Raw genomic sequence first — 25,158 nt, 5'->3', positions numbered from 1 at the left:
CTCCTTAAATGCTTAGTACAATTCACTAGTAAAATCATCTGGGTCAATACTTTGTTTTGGAAGCTCCTTAATTATCAATTTCCTTTGATAATTAAGGCTGATGTAGAATAGTTATCCTTGTGTAGTTTTGGTAGATTGTCTTTCATAGAATCAGTTCATTTCATCTATATTATCAAGCTGATGGTGAGAGTATAACATTCCTTTAAACTTCCTTCAATGTTCATAATGTCAGCAGTAATGATCCCTCTTTTCATGCTGATATTAATAATCTTTTCCTTCCTTTTCCCCCTTGTATAGAATAGCAAGAGGTTATGAATTTATCTTTTCATTGAATTTCACTATTATTTTTCTGTTCTCCACTTCATTGATTTCTACTTTATTTCATTTTTTTGCTTTGGACTTAATCTAGTCTTCTATTTCTAACTTTCCAAGGTGGATGTTGGAATTATTGATTTTAGATCTTTCGTGTTTTCTAGTGTATGCATCCAGTGCTATAAATTTCCCTCTTTTGCTGCATCTCACAAATTTTGATAAGTTGTATTTTCATTTAATCAAAAATATATTTTGAGACTTCTTTGAACAATGTATCATTTAGAAGTGTGCTGTTTAATCTCTAGATATTGAGATTTTCCAGATATCTTCCTTATTGATTTGATTCCATTGTAGACTGAGACATACTTTGTATATCTATTTTTTAAATTGTTAATGACCTGTTTATCAATTATGCAATGCCTCTTGTGATTCCCTAATTGTTTTCCTTGCTTTGAAGGCGTATGAAATTAATACAGCTCTTCTGGCTTTTTTTTTTTTTTGTACTGGGGATAGAACTCCGGGGCACTCAATGACTGAACCACATCCCCTGCCCTTTTTCTGTATTTTATTGAGAGACAGTTCTCACTGGGTTGCTTAGGACCTCGCTTAGTTGCTGAGGCTGGCTTTGAACTTCCTGTGCTAGCCTCTGGGAGCTACTGGGATTACAGGTGTGCACCCAGGCTATAGCCTTCTTTTGATTGATCAGCAAGATGTATTTATCTGCCTTTGTTTCCCTAACAAAATATAAACACAACATGACTCAAACTGCAAACATTTATTTCCTCACATTTTTGAAGAGCAGAAATCTGAGATCAAGATGACAATATAGTTGGTTTTTGATGAGTGTTCTCTTCCTGATTTGTAGATAGCTACCTTCTTCCTGGGTCCTCACATGGCAGAGAGAGCAAATCTCTGCTGTCTCTTATAAGGACATTAATGAGGGCCCCATAGAAATGAACTTATTTAACCTAATTTACATTCTACATGCGCCATCTTCAAATACTATCACACGGGGTATTAGGGCTTCAACATATGAATTTGAGGAAGATACAAACATTCAATTCATAACATTTGGTACACCTTTCTCTATTACTTCACTTTTAATCTATCTGTATCTTTATTTTTAAGGTTTCTTTCTTGTAGAAATCACAGTTGATTCTTTTTTTTTAAAATTTATTCTAACAGTCTCTATTTAGACCACCCACCTTTAAAGTGATTAATATAAATATCTACCATATTTATTGTTTTCTACTCATTGTCTTGCTATTGTTTCTTTCTTTCTTATTTGTATTTTTCACTTTTTCTGCCTGCTAAGCATCTCACATGATTCCATTTTCTCTTCTCTCTTAGCAGGAGTGAACAGATTCATAACAATCCACAATTATGCAAATTGGCTCTTTTGATTATTACAAAACAGCTTATTAACATGGATGCTATAACATTCTGGACATAGCCAAATGGTAGGACAGACTCATCATCATGAAACATGAAAAATAATAGCATGTATCAAAAAGTGGTTTCTTGGCCTGGGGTTGTGGCTCAGTGGTAAAGCACTTGCCTGGCACGTGTGAGGCACTGGGTTCAATCCTCAGTACCACATACAAATAAAAAAAATAAAATAAAGGTACTGTGTTCATCTGCAGCTAAAAAAAAAAAAATTAAAAAATGGTTCTTCTTAATACAGGGACCTACAAAGGAAATGTGATCAAAGGAAACCAGCTTTTTTGGTAATGTCTGCATTTATTTTTTTGTATAACTGAAAATAAGTTAAAATTTTTAAAGCTCTACATGATAAAAGGTGGGGGAGTTCAACCAAAACAAGGAGCCAAATTAGGAAAAACTCTAAAAATATTTAAGATAAGCTAATAACATTCAATTTTTACTTCACTAATTGAAGTTTCTGAGTCACCACGTAAAAAACTGTAACATGGACCATAAAGTATTTGGCATGCTGCATTTGGCAGTTGTTGGCATACTGGCATACTCATAAACTTTTAGAAAAAATAATGTCTATATAGACATTGCAAGCATAAACATTACATATTTTTTAGGCTGGGGTGTAGCTCAGTGGCAGAACATGCTTAACATGTTTGAAACCTTGGGTTCAACTGCCAGCAAAACCACCCCACAAAAGAAAAGAGGAATTATACATTTTTAATGTTTTCATTAACACTAAAAGTGCCATTTCACTTATCATTCCTAATGCAGTTATTGTTAATAATTTATTAGCAGTTATCAGAAAATAAGTTGGGAGAAGTTGTATACTGAAAAATAAAATTCTTGGTAAAAGCAACAAAGAAATAAACTAAAAGTAAACTTAATAAGCAAAAAGTAAACCAAGGGAAAAATAAAGGGGTAAGAAGTGTTAATACAGAGGTATAATGACATAAAATACAGGGCAATATTAAATAGGGCTCTTATGCCACCATGTTGAATTTCCAACCAGAGAGTGATGTGATTTCTCCATCAATCTAGCCCTACGTACTAACCAACATCAAAGGTAAAGAAATTTTGTGGTTGACTAAAACCAATTTTTGTTTTTAAGTTATTCAACATCAGTATTTGGAATGAGAAAATTAGAATGAGGTACTACTTAAAGATATTACAGGCTAGGCATCCCTAATTCAAAAATCCAAAACTTGACATGCTCCAGCACCCAAAATGCTTCAAATTTTGAATTTTGAATTAGAGAAGTTGAACCAGTAGTCTATAAAAATATTCCAAAGTAAAAAATACTTTGAAACACAGCCCTAATCCCAAATAGGGGATACTCAATCTGAATCATATTTCAGAGTCAGTGAAATAACAAATTCTAAGATGTAATTTTTTTTAAATCCCTGAAAAGTCAAAATATATGTAGGTTTCTCAGCACTTGAAACATGTTTTACAATATCCAAAACACAAAAATTCAAATTTAGATGGATTATAAATCAAGACTAATTCTAGTATAATTTATTTTGTTTATAGTTGAGATTAAAAGTAGGCAAGTAATCTTGTTATGTAAGAAACCCGGGCTAATGAATTAAAGTAGGATGTGAAACAAGACTTGCCAGATAAATGACCAAGTTGTTCACTGCCTTTATCTACTCCAGTCTGTAATTTGCAACACAAAGGACTTCACAGACAATAGTACCACTTTGAAGAATTATTGTCAGGACTACACTTCCAAAACCATTTCCCCCCCTCTTTCCATATTAACTTGGAGAAATAAAAAGTTGCTCATTCCTTCAACATACAATAGGAGTGTTTTAGAAAGGTATTTTATAGGTAATGCTTCTCTAAAAAGAAGTTCTATTACCTAAAATACAAAAGTATTTATATTTTTTACAGGACATGGAATACTTAGAATATTATTTGCTTATTTTAAAAAATGAAGTAATTAAGCTTATCAAGAAACTTGGATTCTATACAGTAAAGTATTTTCAAGTATAAAAGCACACACAAATTTCTCCTAGAAAAACTGATGCTAAATAAGTTTACAATTCTCTAGTTTAGCTTGTATATAATTCTGAATGAGCCCCATATCTTAATTTACCTGTGAAAAAGTCTATTAATAAAAATATACCATATTACCAATAGAGATTTTATAGAGAATTTTATATACAAAAAATTACAAAATGTCATGAATATAATTTTGTAGCAGAATCAAGAGCAAATTAATATATAATGTCCCTTGTTATATAATACACATTAAAATAGTTCATACTAGTTTTCAGCATTTGTATTTTTATATTTCAATTTTTAACAAACCTAGAAATAAGGCAATGCACATGTGAAGTATTTGCTAGATATTTTTAATTATGTCACTTTCTTCATGGGATATTACTTCAATTTTATAACCATATGCAAATTAAATGATCTTTCCATTATAATTCCTAAATAGTAAAGACATTAAGCATCAAATGAAGCTTAAAATGCATAAAATATAGTGCCATAAAATTGAAAGAAAAATATTACATTAGTAATATCCTAAATTAACAAAGAATTTTCTAAACCACATCAAATAAGGCAAGGTACATTAAATAATTTATAAATCTATAATATCTTTTACTTACTTTCTTTGTCCATACAGTTTAAAACACCAAAGCTCTGAATGAATAAGAAAGGATCATTTTAAAAATGAACAGATGGCAGTACATGTCACTTAAGGATAAAAGGAAGATAGACTATTGCTTTGATTTGCAAATAATTTTTATTCAAATAGTCCTGTTTCCATTATCCTTGGATGAGAAGATTCTTTACTGAAAAAAGAACATCCCTTTATTGATGGAAGGCTTCTAATCTCAATTGGGTTGGATCTTCTGGATGTCTCAAGGCAATTCCATTACGCAGCAGCAGTTCAATATAAGGTGGCCAAAAGGAATCTCTGATTTTGACATATGGATCATGTGGAACATCAAATAATCTATTTATAAGAATCTAGGAAAAAATATCATCCAAAATATTCTTTACCGGGGAAAAATTCTACACAGCTATAATAAAGCCAAGTTATTCATCAAAGGATGTTCACCTCTTTTCTCCCGGAACAACTGTTTATAGAATAACTTTTATGTACTAACTTTAATAAGTGATTTGAGTTTTTAAATGACTACAAATATTAGTGAATGGAAAAAGTTTTAAAAATGAATATCTGTACCTTAATTTTTAAAAATATTCCTTAAAAATTGTTTAGAAAGCTTTTACAATTCTCCTGCATTTTAGGATTAATAATTTCTTTAGCATAAAGACAAGAATCTTAAAATTTAAACTTTTACCTCAGTGGTAAAGCACTAGACTAGCATGTGCACAGCCCTGGGCTTGATCCCAAGCAACACACACACATCCCACACAAAATTCAAGAAAATATACAGAAAGTTTAAAAAAAGAGAGTCAGTATTTGTGGGTAGGTAAAAGAAATCGCCAGTTTTCATGCCTGTAAACCTTCTCTTCTGATAAATCTTCAAAATAGTCAATTTTATCATCCTTTCCTTTGTCTTTGATTTTTATCAAGGATACTGAGGGATTACAACAGAAAACTCAGAAGGTTCAAGTATTTGTATTAATTATATAGGCTAGCATTTCCCAAACTTATTCCAAGGAATTGGTGTCTCTAAGAACTTCTTGATAAACAGGGTTAGGTGGTCACACAAAAGCTTGAGAAGTTTGGTAATGAGAACTGACAATAATGTGTCTTTCCCAAATTCACTGACGTTAGGAAAGTTTTTTCAGGAACCAAAAATTTATAATACTTTGAATACGAATGTTTTATAAAACACAGTCAAAAATAGCTGGACCTGATGGCAGACCTGTAATTCCAGTGACTCAGAAGGCTAAGGTCTGAAGATTGCAAATTTCAAGGAAACCTCAGCAATTTAGAGAAACCCTGTCTCAAAAAAAAAAAAAAAAAAAAAACTGGGGATGTAGAGCAGTAGAGCAGTGGCAAACAAACCAACAAACAAAAAAACTGAAAATTTAAAAATGTAAATTAGTTGTTATTTTGCCTCCTCGTCGTCTACCTCCTGGTACTTTCGAAATTATGGAATCAGAACTCAGAAGGATTAAAGGATTCCATGGGGGCACAAAATCACTGGCAGATCATGAATTAGGCTTTATCTCTGAATTGCCACACCAAAGCTTCAGGGGAAAGATGCTATTACTTTAAGGAACATGGAAAAGAAAAAGCATAATTTTTACAAATAAAGTGCTACTAGAATGAATAAAATTAACCTGCCAACTTCTAATTTCATATTTCATAATAGTAATATTTCAATTCTTGAAATAATTTCAATTAGCATTAATTTTTCTATTTCAAGTCACATATCCTAGGGAAAAAAGCTTGTGGCCTCGTTTCTTTTTAGGAATCATGATAGAGAATCAACATATTCCCATTAGAGTACTTGGAAAGTTTTCTGAGTTCTAAGTGTAACTCATTGGTTGTGTGCTTGCTAGCATATGTGAGGCCCTGGGTTTCATCCCCAGCACTATAAAAAATAAAGTTTTCTTATTTTTCATTTCTAATTTAAACTGTATTAACCAAAATTTTAGTAGACACTAGAAATGGCTAAATGTTAAAAATTCAAATTTAAAATGAATATGTACATTAAATTCTGTTTTTCACTGAATAACAGTATTAAATATTATCACTAATATGAAACTCAGAGACATACTTAATTTTCTAAGTTTTACACTATATCTCACAATATAGTTTGAAAATTTTACACTTGTATTTCATAGTTTCTGCCTGTCGACATTTGCTGCATGAAGTGACAATATTTATTTAAAAATATTAAGACATCCATGCATATAACATTTAATAGTTTCAGTATAAACTGGAATAACTAGAAATAAATTATAAATCCAATAAATACCTGCGTTTTGTTTTTCAAAACAATGATACTGTTTATTAAGAAAAAAAAAAGATCTATTGAGACAACTACTGAGTTGGATAAAAACACAGACTTTACCACCCAATTCATTAAATCACAATGAAACATGTTTTCTGAAAATACTCTTCAAAAACTTACTAATGTTAAAAAAGGCACACTAATTGGCAAATATGCTATCCTTCAAAGACCATTTTATTTTCCTCTCTGCCCAATGGTCATGCATTGTCAAATCCAGATTTTCTAAAATATTTAATATATTTAATAATTTGGCTAAAGTTCAGAAGGTTTTTTAAAATTAAAGGTATTTATAAAACAAACAAAAAAAAATCAAACAGAAAAGGTTGAAATTACTCAGTCCTTACATTATGATAAGAGATTGATGCTATTTAAGGAAAATTGGGCAAAACTTTCTATAACTCTGTGGAAAGAATCTTTAAGTTCACTTAGATATTTTAGAGTACGGAGGTGTCAATTTAAATTCTAATGTAGCAGCACAAGATTTTGTAATGTATATGTCAAATAACATGATATATTTTTAAAGTCTTTAATTGTGATAAAACTTGGGAATGTGATTAAAGATAAGACTTTAATTTCATATTCTTAAAAAAATGATAATATTTTCCCTAAGTAAAACTATTTTTTAGTAAAGATAAATTATTACAAATACATTTAATAAAAACTGAAACATACCTAAAGAATTAAAATAGTATTTTCTCTTTTTAAAGTGTCAGTACAATTGTTCTCAAGTAAGTAATTAAATGATAGCATTAAGACAAAAAAAAAAAAACTATACAATATGCTTACCTCTAATATTTCATGCAGTGTTATCAGCTGTTTGGTTGAATCTTGAATGTTTTTCTTTGAAAGAAATGTGAATAACAAACAATTAACATTTTAATTCTGCCAGGGCAGAATACTGAACTATAATGAGGTTTTAAAAAATTATTATTTCTTAGTTGCAATGGTACATGGTAACTAAAATCAAACTCACAATTGGATGACATAAAGAATTCTTTTTTATTAAATACAGTTTTTAGTTGTAGGTGGACACAATACCTTTATAACAATCTTACTGTACGTTAAGCTTTCGGACACTTATTTCACCCTGCTAACTTCTGAACATACTATCATCTAAAATGCCAAAGTGCTTTCATACATTTGGCAAAGATATCTCTCCCTCATTCTTTGATAGTGTTTTCTTTTGAAACAGTACTGGGAATTAAACCCAGGTCCTTGTGCATGTTAGGCAATCACTCTACCACTAAGCTACATCCCTAGCACTCATTAGTTAGTAATTCAGACCCAAGAACAATATTTTGTGTATTTCTACTAAATATCATCTTATTTAAGATGTTTCCCAAGGTCCTGGACACCCAAAGTCCAATTGTGTCATCCAATATATTTACCATCTAATCCTCTTATTTTCATATTATTTGTAAACCTTGATAGTCATGTAGTCTACCTCTTTAACCAAATTATTGTTTAAAAATTTTAAACAATTATTAAAATGTTCAACAGGATAAAGCTCTAAAGCAAACTGCTAGAAATCTTCTTCTTCAAATAACCCCAACCAAAAGGACTGAATTCAGGCAGTTAATTGCAAAGTCACCAACTATACTGACAGTAATTTCCAGGTACCAAAGTTTATGGGGCAGGGTAATGCAAACTAAGGCCAATAATCCCAGGCCCTAAGCAATTTAGTGATATCCTGTCTCAAATTAAAATATCAAAAGGACTAGGGATGTGGCTTGGTAAGTGCCCCTGGGTTCAACACCTCATACAAAATAAATAAATAAATAAAAGATACCAAAGATGATCATAGAATGCTTATAAAGCCTTGTGAAAAATACAAATGTTAAAGAAATAATAAAATAACACTAAAAAGGGAATGAAATTTCTAGTAAAGATAGCAGAGCAAATCTGCATTTCAAATCTCCTTATATCTTGCTAAATGAGAAAGAGTAGTAAAAATTAGTATATGAGTAAGTAGTAGTGAAGGCAACACAAGTACAGAATTGATTAATAAGAAGCAAGTTAAAAAATTTTTTAAAAAGAAGCAGAGCAAAAAATTAAAACAAAAGGTTTGGAACAATCCAAGGAAATGTAGAGGAAAAATATTAACAAAAAACAATTACAGAAGTGAATGTTTCAACATAAGACAGGAAAAACAGTAGATATAATTACAGAAATTTTTCATGAAATAGGAACTAAATCTGTCAAGATAAAGGGCATATCATCTTCAAATCAAAATTGATTTTGAGTGATCAGCACTGTAATATATACTTTTAAGTTACTGAAGCTTAAAGAATTGGTCAGCTTTATAGTTAGAAGCAGCAAATCATCTATAGTCTGGCTTCATTTCTACACAGTACATTCCATGTTAGAAGACATGGAGCAATGCCAAATCTTGAGTTTCAATTTAAAAATGTGCTGAAACATTCTTTGAGTGTAAAGACAATAAAGTATTTTTAAGAATTCCAAGAATAAAACATCCTGCAATCTTTATTGAACAAATTAATCAGGAAGAAAACAAACAAACCATTATCAAAATCATCAAATAAAGCAATGGATTAAATCTAAGAACTGAAAAATCAGTGGTAACAGATAATAAGTACTGAATCCAATACAAAATAGAATGAAGGCTAACCACAGACATGAATGATGATTTCTTAGCACAGTATAAATACTGTAAACCCACCAAAGTAAAAACAACGCAAAATTGGGACACAGAATGTTAATTTTCTATTTTTAATACTACATAAAATTGAGAAATGGAGTTAAACAAACTCTTATATTATTATATTATTGCTTTTCATAATTTATATTGCTTTTCATAATTTATTTTGTTTGTATTAGAAAAATCTTTCCAGAACTCTCATCATTTGAAATAAAAAAAATTTGAGTTCAACAATTCAACACTTCACTATTTTTCACTACCTTCTACCAAATTAACATAAAATTGCATTTAATATTTATTTTATATTAACAAGTACAAAATTCTACTGATCCAATCATCCATCAATTTATTTTTCATGAGTATATGTTTACAAAGATGTCTCATTAATATTTACCTAAGGTTAACAATAGTGTTCACCTCATGTTAAAGAACTGATGGAGAGTGGTTGTTTTTTTAGCTTTCTTTTCTTCATATCCATCTTTGAATTATAAAGTTCAGTGTTGTAGAAGGAATGTGTCTCTAGAAATTGATGTGGTGAAGCCCTAATGCAACTATATTTGGGAACAGAGCCTCAAAGGGGTAATTAAAGTTAAATGAGGTCATAGGATGGGATCTTACTCTAAAAAGACTGGGGTTTTGTTTTGTGGTATTGGGGATCAAAACCAGGGCCTTGTACATCTAGGCAAGCCCCCTACTGCTGAGCCACATCCCTAATCCATGGCTGGTCCCTTTATAAGAGAAAGAAACACTAACAATTCTTTTTCTCCTTGTATAGAGAGAAGAGACGAAATTGTGAGAACACATGAGAAGTTATAATCTACAGGACAGAAACACAGACCTTGCCAGGAACCAACTCTGATAGAGCTCTGATCTTGGACTTCTAACTTCTAGTCTGCAAAAATTAATTTCTGTTGTTTAAGCCAGGAAATCTATAATGTTTTATGTCAGTAATAATATGTACAATATTACTGCAGGCCAGAAAGAGAGAGGTAGAAAGAGACAGAGAGAGAAACAGATGTGATAGAGAGGGAAACAGAGGCACAGATGGTAGACAGACAGGAATCTATCATTTTATAACATGTATCAATAGTTCTGTTATTAAAAAAAGTGAGGTTATCAAATATGACTTAGTGAACTATTAATGGCTTCTGTTAATCAATTTTTTCTTTTCAGGGTGCCTCACACTTCTGGTTTTATTATTGAAGAAGTTTAATAGTTTTAAAAAATGAAATTAAAAAAAATGGGAGACTAAAATTAGGAAAATTAATCGGTGAACTGTTGCAAGATTAAGATCATTAAAATCAAAAGAATCATGACCTTCACAAAATAGTCAATAGAAGGCTTTCGATAATTTCCAAAATACAAATAATAATGACTAGACTGGGAGACATAGTCCATAACAAATATAATGCCTAGGGATGACTTCAAAGAAGAAAGGGAAAAAAATAAAGTGAATACAGACGACAAGAACTATCCTAGTAGGGTGTAGCTCAGTGGTGGAGTACATGCTTAACATATGCCAGGTTCAGGATTCAATTCCTAGGACCAAAAAAAGAAAAAAGGAAGAAATGAACTCAGAAGATATGCAGATAGAGATAAAAATGACAACAGACAAGATTTTCTAAGCAGAGCGAATACAGTGTATAAGGCACACAAAACAGAGGTCAATGCATACTTGTTGGGGCCATAGTAGGATGGCTGAATGAATTCGCATAAGAGATAAATAAAAAATGACTCATGATGAGGCTGAACAGACAAACTCCAAAGTATAAATCCATTAGTCTAAGTAATTTAAAGACTTCATCCTCTAGGTAGTCAAAAGTTTTATGCTTGGCTGGGGTTGTGGCTCAGTGGTGGAGTGCTTGTCTGGCATGTGTGAGGCACTGGGTTCGATTCTTAGCACCACATATAAATAAATGAATAAAATAAAGGTCCATTGACAACTAAAAAAATATTTTAAAAAAGTTTTATGCTAAATATTTATACTTTAGAGAAACCATTCTGGTACCAGTTTCAATATCAATTCCAATTTCAAAGTTCTATTTATTTATATCACATATTACATTAAAGAAAAGTTGTATTAAAGTGGTTGTTCACAATCTTCCATCACTCAATGATTTACTTGCATTTTTGGAAAAAGTTTATTCCATCATAAATACTTTTCAAAGTTATTAACAGATTAAACTAACAGATTTTAAACAATATTCTTCTGATTTAAAAAGAGGTATACATTCATGACAGAACATTTGGAAAATAGTAAAAAGCAAACATCATCATCAACAACAAAAACAAAAACTCACCTACAAAACCATTTCATTTTATGGTATAAATTAGATTCAATTCATAAAATCTAGTCATTTGTTTTATTCTTTTAATAATATGAGCATTTCGTTAACTCTACTAGTGTTTAATACATCATTTTTTTTCTATGGGTATCAGAAACTGAACTCGGGGGTACTCGATCACCGAGCCACATCCCCGGTCCTGTTTTGTATTTTATTTTGAAACAAGGCCTCACTGAGTTGCTTAGGACATCCCTAAGTTGCTGAGGCTGGCTTTGAACTTTTGATCCTTGTGTCTCAGCCTCCTGAGCCACTGGGATTACAGGCATGAGCCACTGCACCCAGTTGCATACACCATTTTTAAAAGCTGAACTTTTCATATCACATGGATACAATATAAAAAATTTAACCAATTCCATTTTATTGAATAAGCAGGTAGCTTCTAATTTTTCAGTAAATATAATGTGATGATGGCATATTTCAGTACTTTATCTATGTGTATATCTTCAAACTATAAAAGAAAACTTGCCTTTGGACCAACCTAAAACAATTTCAAATATGATTATCTACATGCATATCTTCTCTAAAACTTACCTTTCTCTTTCTAACATTTCCATCAGGCAGAGGAAAATGGTCTTCTAGAAACTCACCCAAGGTAATCAAGAGTTTCTCCTTAAATGCTTTTATATTAAGCATTTTAGTTTTCAGTTCATTAAAGATTCTAATAGATAAAAAGAAAATTAAGAGAAACATTTAATATATGTACATGTACCTGGTTCTTCATAAAGTTAATAAAAAACTTTGTTGAGGGCTAGGATTATAGCTCAGTGTTTGAGAGCTTGCCTCGTATGTGCGAGGCACGGGCTCAATCCTCAGCACCACATAAAAATAAATAAATAAAATAAAGGTATTGTGTCCATCCACAACTAAGAAAAATATTTTTAAAAAAAACTTTACTGAAACTTTCATGCTCCATCCACATAATTAGCTTTATAAAAGATATATTTCTATATAACCATGTAGGGAAGCTAATGGTACAACCAAGTCAAGTCATTCATAAAAGATCATGTAATTAATAATTGGTAAAAGTTAGGGTAAGATTCATGATTCCTGGTGAGATCTGCTTTCTTTTCATCTATAGTTTAGGTAACATAAAAAAGAAAATACTTTCTCCTATGTAAAAAACATAGAACCACAAATTACCGTGTTTCAGAAAATGTCACAACCTGATTTTTCAATTCACCGTAAAGTACATTAAGAGATTCTAGTATTTGTTGCTGTTCATCCAACCATTGTTGCTCCCTTCAAACATGAAAAAACAATATGAATTTTAAGTGCCAATTCAATGTGTATCAATGATTAATAGTAATTGTAACATAAACGTACCTTTCTAAGTCTTCCTTTAACTTTTCATTCTTTGACTGAATAGTAGATAGCACATTTTCAAGATCACGTCTTAATTTTTGGAACTAGAACAAAATAAGTTATTTAATTGCTTAGTTTTTAATCCTATAGTTTTTTTTTGTTTTTAAACAATAGTTAAATTTACACATTATCTAGGATATCTCAATTCAAAAGCCAATAGTAAAAATACCTAACATAAAGAGTTTGAAATGGGATAATATGTAGCAGTTGCGAAATTTTTTTGGTAGCATTTCACTGTTAAATACAAAAATATAAGGAGTTTTGAGCAATATATTTTCATTTTAAACTGAAACATAAATTACTGGCATGTTTTCAGTAACAGGCTAGAGTAGGTGTCTTTTCTGAGTGTATAAAAAATAGTCACAAATGAATATCATTCATTATTTATTCAATCATTCAGTCAATATTTATTGATCAGATATTGGTGACCAGGAATTGTTGAAGGAGGCAGTGAGGCAAAGGTAAAGAAAACAAATAGTGGAGGGATATAGATTAGATAAACAATATAAAACTCCAGCCAGTGGGAAGAGTCACATGGAAAAAGTACATCAAAATAAGAATAAACACATGAGGAGTAAGGGATAGTTGTTTTAGATAGTAAAATAAGAAAGAATCTCTTTGATCAGATAACATATAAATAGAGAAAGAACACAAAAGATAAATGAAGTTACTATCTAGCAAAATAGTATTTCAAGAGAGGGAAGAGTAGGTAAGAAGGCCATGAGGCTCAACTGTGTTTAAAGAATAAAAAGACTTCCTCTAATATCCTTCTGTTTTATCCATTTTCCTGATCTCAAGATTTTTTGCTAGATTTTTCTAAATTTAAATCATTGCTTAGTTAAAAATGTATGTGGTAAACCCTAAAGCAACTATGAAAACAAAGGGAGGAGAAATAATAAACCAATAGTGATAATAAAATGGGTTTATTTTTTAAAATCATAAGATTAAACCAAAAAAGCAGGAAAATAGGAAAACAAGGTGAGAAACAATAGAATGAATAGAAAACATAAATTAGAAAAGTAAATTTCAATATAATCATATTGATATTAATTAAATATGGTCTAGCAATGGACCATACTTTGGTATGGTATGGTATTATTAAGAAATTAATAATAGAAAACTTGCAGATACATGGATACTGAAAAATACTACACTTCTAAATAATCCATGAGTCAAATAAGCAATCAATAAAAAATAAGAAATTAAAACTTCAATCATAAATTATTATGATTGGAAAACACCTATCAAAATTTCTGAGATGAAATAATAGTATACGAATGATTATACTAAAGCCAATAATAGAAAGAAACAAAAATTCTCAAATTAATGACCTCACCTTTTACCATAAACTCAAATTGGGACACTCATAGTAAGATGAGAAAATAATAATAAAGAACTTCAACCAATTAAATGGAAGAGGGTAACAAATCAAATGAAATAAAAAGTTTGTTCTTTGAGAAAGTCAGTAAAATTAGCCAGATTAATTACATGGAGAGGGGAGGAAGACACAAATCACTCACATCAGGAGACAGTCACATCACTACAGACATGAAATGGGTGCTGGACATGATGGCACATGCCTGTAATCTGGTGACTTGGTAGGCTGAGATAGGGGATCCAAAATTTGAGGCCAGCCTCAGAAACTTAGCAAAATCCTCAGCAACTCAGACGCTGTCTCAAAATAAAAAGGGCTAGGGATGTAGTTCAGTGGTAAAGCTACAAACATACACACACACACACATATATAATTCAAATGACATGTCCACTTAGAAAATCTTACAGAACTATAAAAAAGCTACTAGAATAAAAAGGTTTCTCAAGCTCACTGGATATAAAAATCAATATATGAATATTAATTGCACTTGTACTTAGTAGTAATAAAAATTTGCATTTGAAAGAACCATTTAAAAATTTTTCTAGTTTTTGATGGACCTTTATTTTACCTATTTATATGTGGTGCTGAGAATTGAACCCAGTGCCTCACACATGTTAGGCAAGCACTCTACCAGTGAGCTACAACCCTAGGCCTTAACGAACCGTTTTAACAGATCAAAAATACTAAGCACACAAAGCTAAACTATCAAATCAATCTCGGTGCCCTTACACAGATGAATGGATAAAGAAAATGTGGTATATATACACAATGGAATATTACTCAGTCATAAAGAAGAATGAAATTATGGGATTTGCTGGTAAATGGACAGAACTGGAGAATATCAATGCTAAGTGAAATGAACCAACCCCCAAAACCAAAGGCCAAATGTTTACTCTGATATGCAGATGCCAATTCACAATAAGGTAGGGGTGGTTAGGGAAGAACAGAAGTACTCTGGATTAGACAAAGGGGAATGAAGGGAAGGGATGGGGAATGGGAAAAAAAAGATTTAAAAAAAATAAGCAATGTATTTGACAAAAGATATGTAAGACCTATATGCTGAAAACTACAAAAACATTTGTGAGATATTTATTGTAATAGTAAGTAAATGGAGATCTGAATTCAGACTAAATATGTTAAAGATGTCAATTCTCCCCAAACTTAATTTATAAAGTAGGTGGAAGTTTATCCAAATTTCATCAAGCTTTTTATGGGATAGAATAAAAAGCCACCCCTAAAATTTATGGAAATGTGAAACAATTTTGAAAACAACAACAAATTTAAAACACTCATATTATTTGATGTCAAAACTTATTATTGATAAGCTTCAGTAGGTAACCAAGATAACATAGTATTGGTCTAATATAGAAATATAGAACAAAGGAACAGAAATATCTACAGTATGGAATGAAGAACAAATGGAGGACCAGAAATAGGTACACACATTTATATAGTAATTCCTCCTTATCCAGCTTTCCTTTCTTTGGTTTCAGTTATCTGGGGTCAAATTTGGTTTGAAAATATTAAATGGAAAATTCCAAAAATGAATAACCCTTAAGCTTTAAATTGCTGCTCTGGGTATTGTGATGAAATCACTGACCCTCTAAGGACATGAATCGTCTTTTGTCTAGTATATCCATCCTGTATACACTATCCACTTGTCAGTCACTTAGTTGCCATCTATTAACTTTCACAGTACTGCAGTGCTTCTGTTCAGGTAACCCTTGTTTTACCTAAGGATGGCTCCAAAGTACAAGAGAAGTGATGCTGGTAATTTGGATATGCCAAAGAGAAGACATAAAGAACTTTCTTTAAAGTGAAAGTAGAAATTCTTGATTTAATAAGGAAAGAAAAATCATATGCTAAAATTGCTAAGATCTAGAGTACAATAAAATATTTTGAGACCATATTCATATAACTTTTGTTACAGTATATTTATTATTCTATTTTATTATTAGTTATTATTAATCTTACTATAACTAATCTATAAATTAATCTTTATTATAGGTATGTATGTACCTGCAAAAATATAATATACATAGGATAAAAGAGCTTCAAATTGTTTTTGGCTTTATATCACATTTTATTTTTTAGTTCCTTTTGATATAATTTAGTTCATTTTGATATAATTATATAAGCATGGAATACATCTAATTAGAACCCCAGTCTTGTGGATATGTACACAAGATTCACTGTGATATATTCACATATGTATATAGAAAAGCTATGTCAGAGCTGTGTGCGGTGGTGCACACCTGTAATCCCAGTGGCTCAGGATGCTGAGACAGGAGGATCGCAAGTTCAAAGCCAGCCTCAGCAACAGCAAGACCCTAAGCAACTCAGTAAGACCCTGTATCTAAATATAAAACAAAATGGGGCTGGGGATGTGGCTCAGTGGTTGAGTGCCTCTGAGTTCAATCCCTGGTACCAAAAAAAAAAAAAAAAAAAAAAAGGCTGGAAAAGATATGTGAGATTCATTCCATTATCCTTCCTTTCCCTATCCTTCCTCTCTCCCTTCCTTTTATTCCCCTTTGTCTAATCCACTGAACTTCTATTTCCACCCCCCACCATTGTGGGTTAGCTAGCTTCCACATATCAGAGAAAACACTTGACCTTTGGTTTTTGGGGGGGATTGCCTTATTTCACTGGGCAAGATAGTCTCCAGATCCATCCATTAACCAGAAAATGTGATAAAGGCATTCTTTTTATGGATGAGTAATACTCCATTGTGTATATATACATTTTCTTTATCCATTCATATGTTGAAGGGCACACAGGTTGGCTGCATAGCTTAGCTATTGTGAATTGTGCTGCTATAAACATCGATGTGGCTGTATCACAGTAATATGCTGATTTTAAATTCTTTGGCTATACACCAAGGAATGGGTATCTGGGTCAAATGGTGGTTCCATTCCTAGTTTTTTGAGTAATCTCCACACTGCTTTCCAGAATAGTTGCTCCAATTTGCAGTCCTACCAACAATGTATGAGTGAACCCTTTTCCCCACATTTCACCAAAATTTATTGCTACTTGTATTCTTTCTTTATTTATTTTTTGGTACTGGGGATTAAACCCTGTGTCACTTAACCACTGAGCCACATCCCCAGTCCTTTTTCATATTTTATTTAAAGACAGGGTCTCACTGAATTGTTTAGGGGTTTGCTAAGTTGCTGAGGCTGGCTTTGAACTCATGATCCTCCTGTCTCAGTCTCCCTGAGCCGGTGGGATACAGGCATGTGTCACCACGCCTGGCCTGTTACTTATTGATAATTGCCATTCTGGATGCCGTGAGATGAAATCTCAGTGTAGTTTTAATTTGCATTTCTTTAATTCTAGAGATGTTGAACGTTTTTTCATATATTTGTTGACCACATTTCTTCTTTTAGGAAGTGTCTGTTTAGCTCCCTTGCCATTTATTGATTGAGTTGTTATTTTTTGTTTTGTTTTTTTTTTTTTTTAGTTCTTTGTTATCCTGGAAATTAACACCCTATCTGAGGTGCAGGAGGCAAAGATTTTTCTCCTGTTCTGTAGACTCTCTCTCTCGATGCTCTTGATTGTTTCCTTTGCTATGAAGAGGCTTTTTAGTTTAATGTCATTCCATTTATTCATTTTTTATTTTACTTCCTGTGCTTTAGGAGTCTTGTTAAGGAAGTCTGTAGAACTTTTAAAAAATTTTAACAGAAAAAATACAAAAAAAAAAAAACAAAAACTTTGTGACTCAGTTGGACAAGTCTTTCTTAGAATTCAACACACATCTTTTTTTTTTTTTTTTTTTTTTTTTCCTTTATGAGAAAAAGAAGTTTTATTGCTTTGATAGCAAAGAAGAAACACAGGGACCTCTCTCTCAGAGACTGAGACTCTCCTCCCATCAGGCAGAACTGGGGGCTTTCTTTGCGGGGGTCAAGGGGGTTGAACTTCGGGCACTTGACCATTGAGTCACATCCCTAGCCCTATTTAGGGACAGGGTCTCACTGAGATGCTTGACACCTCACTATTGCTGAGGCTGGCTTTGAACTTGCTATCTTCCTGACTCAACCTCCCAACCTGCTGGGATTACAGGAGTGTGCCACCACTCCACCAACTGGGGGCTTTTAAAGAGGTGATTCAAAGGCTACATTCCAGGCGTTTGTCCTCTGTCAAGAGTTATAATTCACTTGTTAATTTGGAAGACAGTCATTTCTGAGATCTGGTGCCATCCCCAAGTCTGAATTACTTTGTTGAACACAAATCTTAAAAGAAAACATAAAAAAAAAGGAGTTAATCAAATTAGGAATTTAAGTTCTACAAAAGACAGTGTTAAGACAATGAAAAGAAATGTGGAGGAAAGCATTTACTTAACAGGCCTATGTTTTGAAAACGTTATACATTATCAAGAAAAGCCTCTCTTATGGGGCTGTCATTGGCCAGCCAGTTCCTGGAAGATGAGGTATGAGCTCTTGGAATATCCACCTGATTAATTTTGTATGCCCAAAACCTTGGACCACATGGTACCAGTTTAATTTGAGTTTATGTTAACTATGTGATTTGTGGTAAACACATTTTTTGCTCTGGGAAGGCTATAGTCTGAGAAAGTCACTCCCAGTAAAAATCCTTGACAATAAAGGTTTAGATGAGCTTTCTATGTTGACAACACATCATATGAGTTGTCATACATAGTTGTAGGGAGAATTAACGTATCCATGTAACTCCATTGGGAAAGAACTCTTGTTAACTTATCCAAGTCCCTTGTCCTTTGATCATTTTAATCTATGTCCTCTCATGTCAATAAACTACAACCAAGAATATACTACTTTTTCAGAGAACTCTCAGTCTAATCCCTAAAACAATGAGCCTGGTGGGTGGTAGTCTTAGGGAAAACCCTGATACAACTGGTATCCCAAGGGAATTTGCTGTAATGACCCATGCTAGCTGAAACATGTTGAAAACATTGCTTGGGAAAATAAGGTTAATGGGGGACAGGCTGAAGAACTTTGATGCCTGATGGTAATTAATCATATAAGACAACAGCTGTGCTGTGATCAGTTACTGAAGGTAGAAGTCATCATTAAAATTTAGAAATAATAAAACCAACTTCCACAGAGTTGGACCATTGGATACATAAGGAACTATAAAATGAGAAATAAGCTAAGTATATAATCCCTCTGCTATTTTTCTATGTTAGCTAAAATGAAAGTAGTATTGAGACCAATGCTAGCACTGTAAAGTCTGGATTTTGGCCAAGCTAATCTAAGGGATAGCCTAAGGGCTGCTACCAAAGGGGAAATTATATGCTGGAGCATTACTAATTATGTTGGAAATTTGGTGAACTTTTTAAATGTAGAAAATAATTATCTTTCATTCATGTATTATTTATTATTTCTTCCCTTCCATTTTTCAGTATTCTCCTACTCCTATTGTGTGTTACTGGTGATTGAACCAGGGGTGCTCTATCACTGAGTTATATTCCCAGACACATTTATTTTTTATTTTGAGACAGTCTCACCAAGTGGCCCAGGCCACTTTTGAGTTTGGCTTATTTCACTTAGCATGATATTCTCTTACCTCCATACCATAATGTTTTTAATGTACATCCATATTTTAGCTTATATCTGTTTAATTTCTTCTTATGGTCAAATAATGTGTCATTGTATGCATATACATTTTACCTACTCTTCAGTTACTGGATATTTGAGTTGTTTTGCCCTTTTAACTATTAAGAAAAATGGTGCTCTGAATATTCCTGTACAAGTTTTTATGTGGACACATATATTTTCATTTCCCTTGGGTATACGCTTACAAGTGAATCTGCTAGTTCATATACTAACTTTTCCCTTCCAGATGGTTATCCAAAATGGTTATACCATTTCATATTCCCAGCACTAGATAAGTGTTCTATTTGCTGCACATCTTCACTAACATGTTATTGTCTGCTTTGTTTTGTTAATTATAGCCATGCCACTGGGTATAAAGTAATCCTTTTTAAAAACTGGCATTGTTATTTTGTGGACTCAAATTTTTTTCTTATCCCTAGTAGTTTTATTTTTTAAAATTTTCATTTGTTCCCTGAATGCCTCTCCTTGAGGTTCATCTTTGTTCTATTATTTTTGAATTTCTGCCTTACACTAAGAAGCATTTTGCAAGTGTGTATGATCCTTATCTGGACATTTATATTTGAAATTCAAAAGACTCACTGAAAACTCTGTTTATAAATGGAGCTTTTGATGTGTGGTCACTCTGCTTTTTTCTTGGGGACCTCCATATATTACCACTTACAGTTCTTTTCTCTTGGGCTGTTTGTTTCTCTAAAGAAAGTTATTTTATCTCCTATCTGAGGCAATGTTTACACCAGACTACAGTACCTTTGAAGAAAGAGGATGGGAAGGAGCTAGTAGCTCCATCATGCAATAAGAAAGCATAAACTAAACCTTTCTGTATTCTGACCAGTCAAACGTTCATCGTAGTAAACACCTGACCTGGTATCCCTTTGTCAAAAGCCAGGCTAGTTTAATATCTCCATGTGATACACTCCCAGTTTTCAGGTTTTTGAGTAAAAAATTGCTTGACTGTAAAAAAGAGAAACCTAAAAAGATCTCTGTCTGTGGTCTGATTTTAAAGGAATTTCCTTATTTCAGTGTTCACTTGAACTATGAATTTTACAGGACCAGGTCCCTTTCAATTCCAAGTCTTTCTTTAATTCTATAGGTTAGATAATCTTTTTGTCACTATTTCTGTTTTTAGACATATTGATGTTAATTTCTTCCTATGCTCTACAACCTTGTGAAAATGTCTGCTTGCTGCTACTTTGTTTCCTGTATTTTAACCTAGTAGACTTGACTTCAAACATCTATTATTGACATTTGTGTTTTGAGAAGGTATCATATAGTCTCAAGCTGCCTTGAAATTCATTTTGTCCTTCTTGCATGCAAAATGTATTCATTCCATCTCAATAGTCCCAGAAGTCTTTAACTTATTCCAGTATCAAATCAAAAGCCTGAATAAAATGCCTTATCTAAGTATCAACTAATCAGCTATGGGTGAGTCTAAAGAAATGGTTCATTCTGATACAAACTCATTTCTGGCTGTGGAACCTTTGAAATCAAACATGTTATGTGCTTTGAAAATACAATCTTAGGGCAGGGATAAGATAGACATTCCCATTCCTAAGGGGAGAGATAGGAAAGAAAAGGGTAACAGATTCCAAGTAAGTCTAAAACACGATAGAACAACACTAAGAATACTAAGGCACAAGAACACTCTTTGGCTTGATACTCTGTCTTTCAGGACCACTATAGTAGAGGTTCCATCTTCTGGACACTGGGGTGGTAGTTCTGCCCCTATGGCTTTGCAGGGCATGAGCTATCCTTACACATGAGTGTTTCCACGCACACACAGCTTGGTCATACAGCTGAACAGCAACTCTATATTTGGGTCTCACTCTCATAGCATCCATATGCCTGAGCACCACAGCTCTTCTAGGCTGGGGTTCCAAGCCGAAGGTTCTGCTAGATGGTCCAAATCTTTGAAACCTAGGCATCTACAATGCCAACTACCTTGTGAACTCTATGCACTGGTTCTGAAGAGATGGTCACTACAGCCCACATGGAACCAGAGTTCACTGGACCTACACCTGGGGCAGCTCAGGAATATGGCATCTGAGTATAGGGGTAAAACTTATAATGAGAAGCCATGCTGCACAGTATGCCTCAAGATCCCTCAAGCTTCTCTGGTCCCTAGTTTATATTCTTCTATTGTCTTGAAAAACTTCACTTGGCTTCAGTTGATATGACTAACTTCCTTATCAGATGGTCAGATGGCCACTCAAAAGGAGTTCTCTTCTTCATAATATGGATAGGTTGAGTGTTTCAAAATTTTAAATTATTTCCTTTTAGATTAATAATTTCAACTTTAAATAATTTCTCTCTTCTCACATCTTAATATAAACAGTCAAAAGATGCCAAGTCACATCTACACTTTGCTTAGATATTTCCTCAAATATTCAACTTCATGCCCCCAAGTTCTATTTTTCACAAAGCACTAGAACATGAACCAATTCAGCTAACTTCTTTGTCTTTTTATAGCAAGGATGGCCTCTCCTCCACATTGTGATATGATCTATAAATTTTGGTCTTTGTTCTTGTTTTCTGGCATATGATTCTTAAATCCTTAGAAACTCCAAAGTAATAAGTGCCTTCTTAAAGGCTAGTAAGGTGATGATGGCTAGCAGCTTTTAGGCAGCTTTTAGGCAGTTTTAGGATGTGTGTTGATTACCAGAAAGATTAAGGCATGACCAGAGGTTTGGAACTTTCAGCCCCACTCCCAACCTCTGGGGAGGGGAGAGAAACTGAAGGTTAAGTTCATCACCAATGGTCAACAATTTAATCAGTTATGCTTACATAATGAAGTTTCCATAAAAACCCCAAAGAACTGGGTCCAGTTCTGAATAAGGAGTACATGGAGGTTCAGGAGGGTGGCATAAAGAGGGCATGGAAGTTTCATGTCTTTTCCCATATGCCACAGAATCTGTCAGAAAATTGGTTTCTGGTATGGAGAAATCTGCATGTATTTTGGTGCCAGTGATGCTGTACTGCATAGCAAGAAAGAGAAAACACTAGTTTCTCCTCTCTATCCTTAGAAACACGCTCCTCATTTCCTCCTGAAACTACCTCAAAATGTCTTTACTGTGCATACTTCCACCAATATTCTGTTCAGGCTTACTCAGGCACTAAGAAAACAGAGGCTTTCTCTATAGCTCTCCTCTTTTCTTTCCAAGTCATCACCAAAATTCTCTGTGAAGGTTTCCTCATGGTGATGTATGCTTTTCACTTTAAAATTCTTCAGCCTTTACTCATTACCCAGTTGCAAAGGAAATTCCACATTTTGGGTATTTATTAGAGTACCACCCCACCTCTCAGCACCTACTTTCTGTTATAGTAATTTGGGGCTGTTACAACAAAGTTCTATAGACAGGGAAACTAAAAAAAAAAAAAAAAATTATTTCTCACAGTTCTAAAGGCTGTAAAGTACAAGATTAAGATGCCATAGCAGGGCACACCTGTTAATCCCCAGGGCTTAGGAAGCTGAGGCAGGAGAATCACAAGTTCAAAGCTAGCCTCAGGAACTTAGTGAGGCCCTAAGCAATGCAGCAAAACCCTGTCTCAAAATAAAAAAATAAAAAATAAAAAAAGCGCTGAGGATGTGGCTCAGTGGTCAAGCGCTCTTGGGTTCAGTCACTGGTACCAAAAAAAAAAAAAAAAAAAAAAAAAAAAGATGTCAGCTGTCCTGGTGTCTGAAAAAGAATATTGCCTTTTTACATGGCAGAAAGAAAGAAATGTGGTGCCTTCAGTCACTTATAAAAGCATCAATCTGATCTATGAGGGTTCAACCCTCAAGACTTAATCACTACCAAAGTTCTTATCCCCTAGGTACTATTACACTGGGAATTAGATCCAAACATATGAATTTGGGTGACAAACATTTTTAGTCCACACTAGAAGAACAGATGTATGTGTGTGGCCATTTAGCTATGTTTAACCTTTTGTTTTTATTATTAAGAGTTTAACCATCTAAAAACTAGATATGCAATTAAGATTACATATTACACTCTAATATTAGCAATAGTTCTGATATAAAACTTGACTTCAAAATTCAAATTTTAAAAACTAGTTCAGTAAAATATAATAAAATAAAAAATTAAATATGGTTTTAGGGTGGCTTCATACTATTTTTCTTATGTCATGAACTAACCTAAAATATTTCTGGTTATAAATTATTTGAGTTTACTACAAATTCATAAATTACTTACCTCTTCTTTTCCTAATGTTACCAGAAAATCTTCCGTCAGGGGAGTTACTACAAGAACAAAACAAAATTATATACATATTTAGTTAATTGTTAATTCTCAAGAATTGGTTTTGTGGTGTTCTACGATAACACTTTTATGTTTTATAAAATATGTACAGTTTTTATAAAATTATTCTTGTTTCCCATCTGTGCACACATAACCAACTATATATACTTCTAGATAAATGTGGTATTTATGCATTTTGTTTTTAGTGTTTTTTTTTCCAATCCTCAAAAGCAAGTTTAATAATCTATAGTGTGTTCCTGCAATACTTTTCTCTGTAGGCACATAATCCTATGCATGTGTATACACACACACACACACACACACACACACACATATAGTAATGTATAAAGCTGCTCCCCCACAAATCAGGTACAGCCATTTTGCCCGCCTCCCAATCACTTGTCAATCTGTGAACATCCTAGCTAGCTATTGGTTCATTAGTCAGCTTGCAAGTATCCTTCTCTGATATTGGTCCCCTCTTAGCCCGGCAGAATTCAACTGTTTTACTGTAGCTTCCCCACCATCTTTTTCCATTCTTCTTCTGTCTGTCCTAAACACTTTTCTCTATCCCCCTGGCTTGCCACTCTCTCTAGCGTGCCCTTTTCTTTTCCTTTCTCTTTTCCTCTCATTTTCTCTCTTACCCTGCAGGGAGACACTGTTTGCTTCATAAATTCCCTTATGTGATTTCCCATGTCCGGCGTGGTTTTCGTGGGATTTCTTACATATATGTCTGTTTTTACAAGAATAATATCAGCTAGGCATAGTGGTACACACCTGTAATCCCAGCAACTCAGGAAGTCAAGGCAAGAAGATCAAAAATTTAAGGTCAGCCTCAGCAGCCTCAGCTACTTAGCAAGGCCATAAGCAACTTAATGAGACCCTGTAGCTGGGGATGT

At 33.1% G+C, this 25,158-nt stretch overlaps 1 protein-coding gene across 4 annotated transcripts in view; it reads right to left on the bottom strand.

Moving 5' to 3' along the window:
- Positions 1–2,782: 2,782 nt before the first annotated feature.
- Positions 2,783–25,158, bottom strand: part of CENPK (centromere protein K) — a 36,620-nt gene continuing 14,244 nt past the window's right edge. For 2 of the 4 annotated variants that reach the window (XM_079144887.1, XM_079144886.1), the window contains exons 6-11: positions 24,218–24,264; positions 13,023–13,105; positions 12,840–12,938; positions 12,231–12,357; positions 7,482–7,535; positions 2,783–4,731 (exon numbers count right to left, since the gene is read on the bottom strand). In XM_079144887.1, the coding sequence (XP_079001013.1) occupies positions 4,573–4,731; positions 7,482–7,535; positions 12,231–12,357; positions 12,840–12,938; positions 13,023–13,105; positions 24,218–24,264 (569 nt within the window). In that variant the 3' untranslated portion in view covers positions 2,783–4,572. Of the gene's footprint in view, positions 5,675–7,481; positions 7,536–12,230; positions 12,358–12,839; positions 12,939–13,022; positions 13,106–24,217; positions 24,265–25,158 lie in introns of all 4 variants that reach the window. The other 2 variants (XM_079144889.1, XM_079144888.1) reach the window with 2 other exon arrangements.

The sequence above is a fragment of the Sciurus vulgaris genome (assembly GCF_902686455.1).
Source record: "Sciurus vulgaris genome assembly, chromosome: 6".
In the NCBI taxonomy this organism is placed as follows: Eukaryota; Metazoa; Chordata; class Mammalia; order Rodentia; family Sciuridae; genus Sciurus; species Sciurus vulgaris.
The sequence above is the reverse complement of the archived record's forward strand: the minus strand, read 5'-3'. Positions and strand labels throughout refer to the sequence as shown.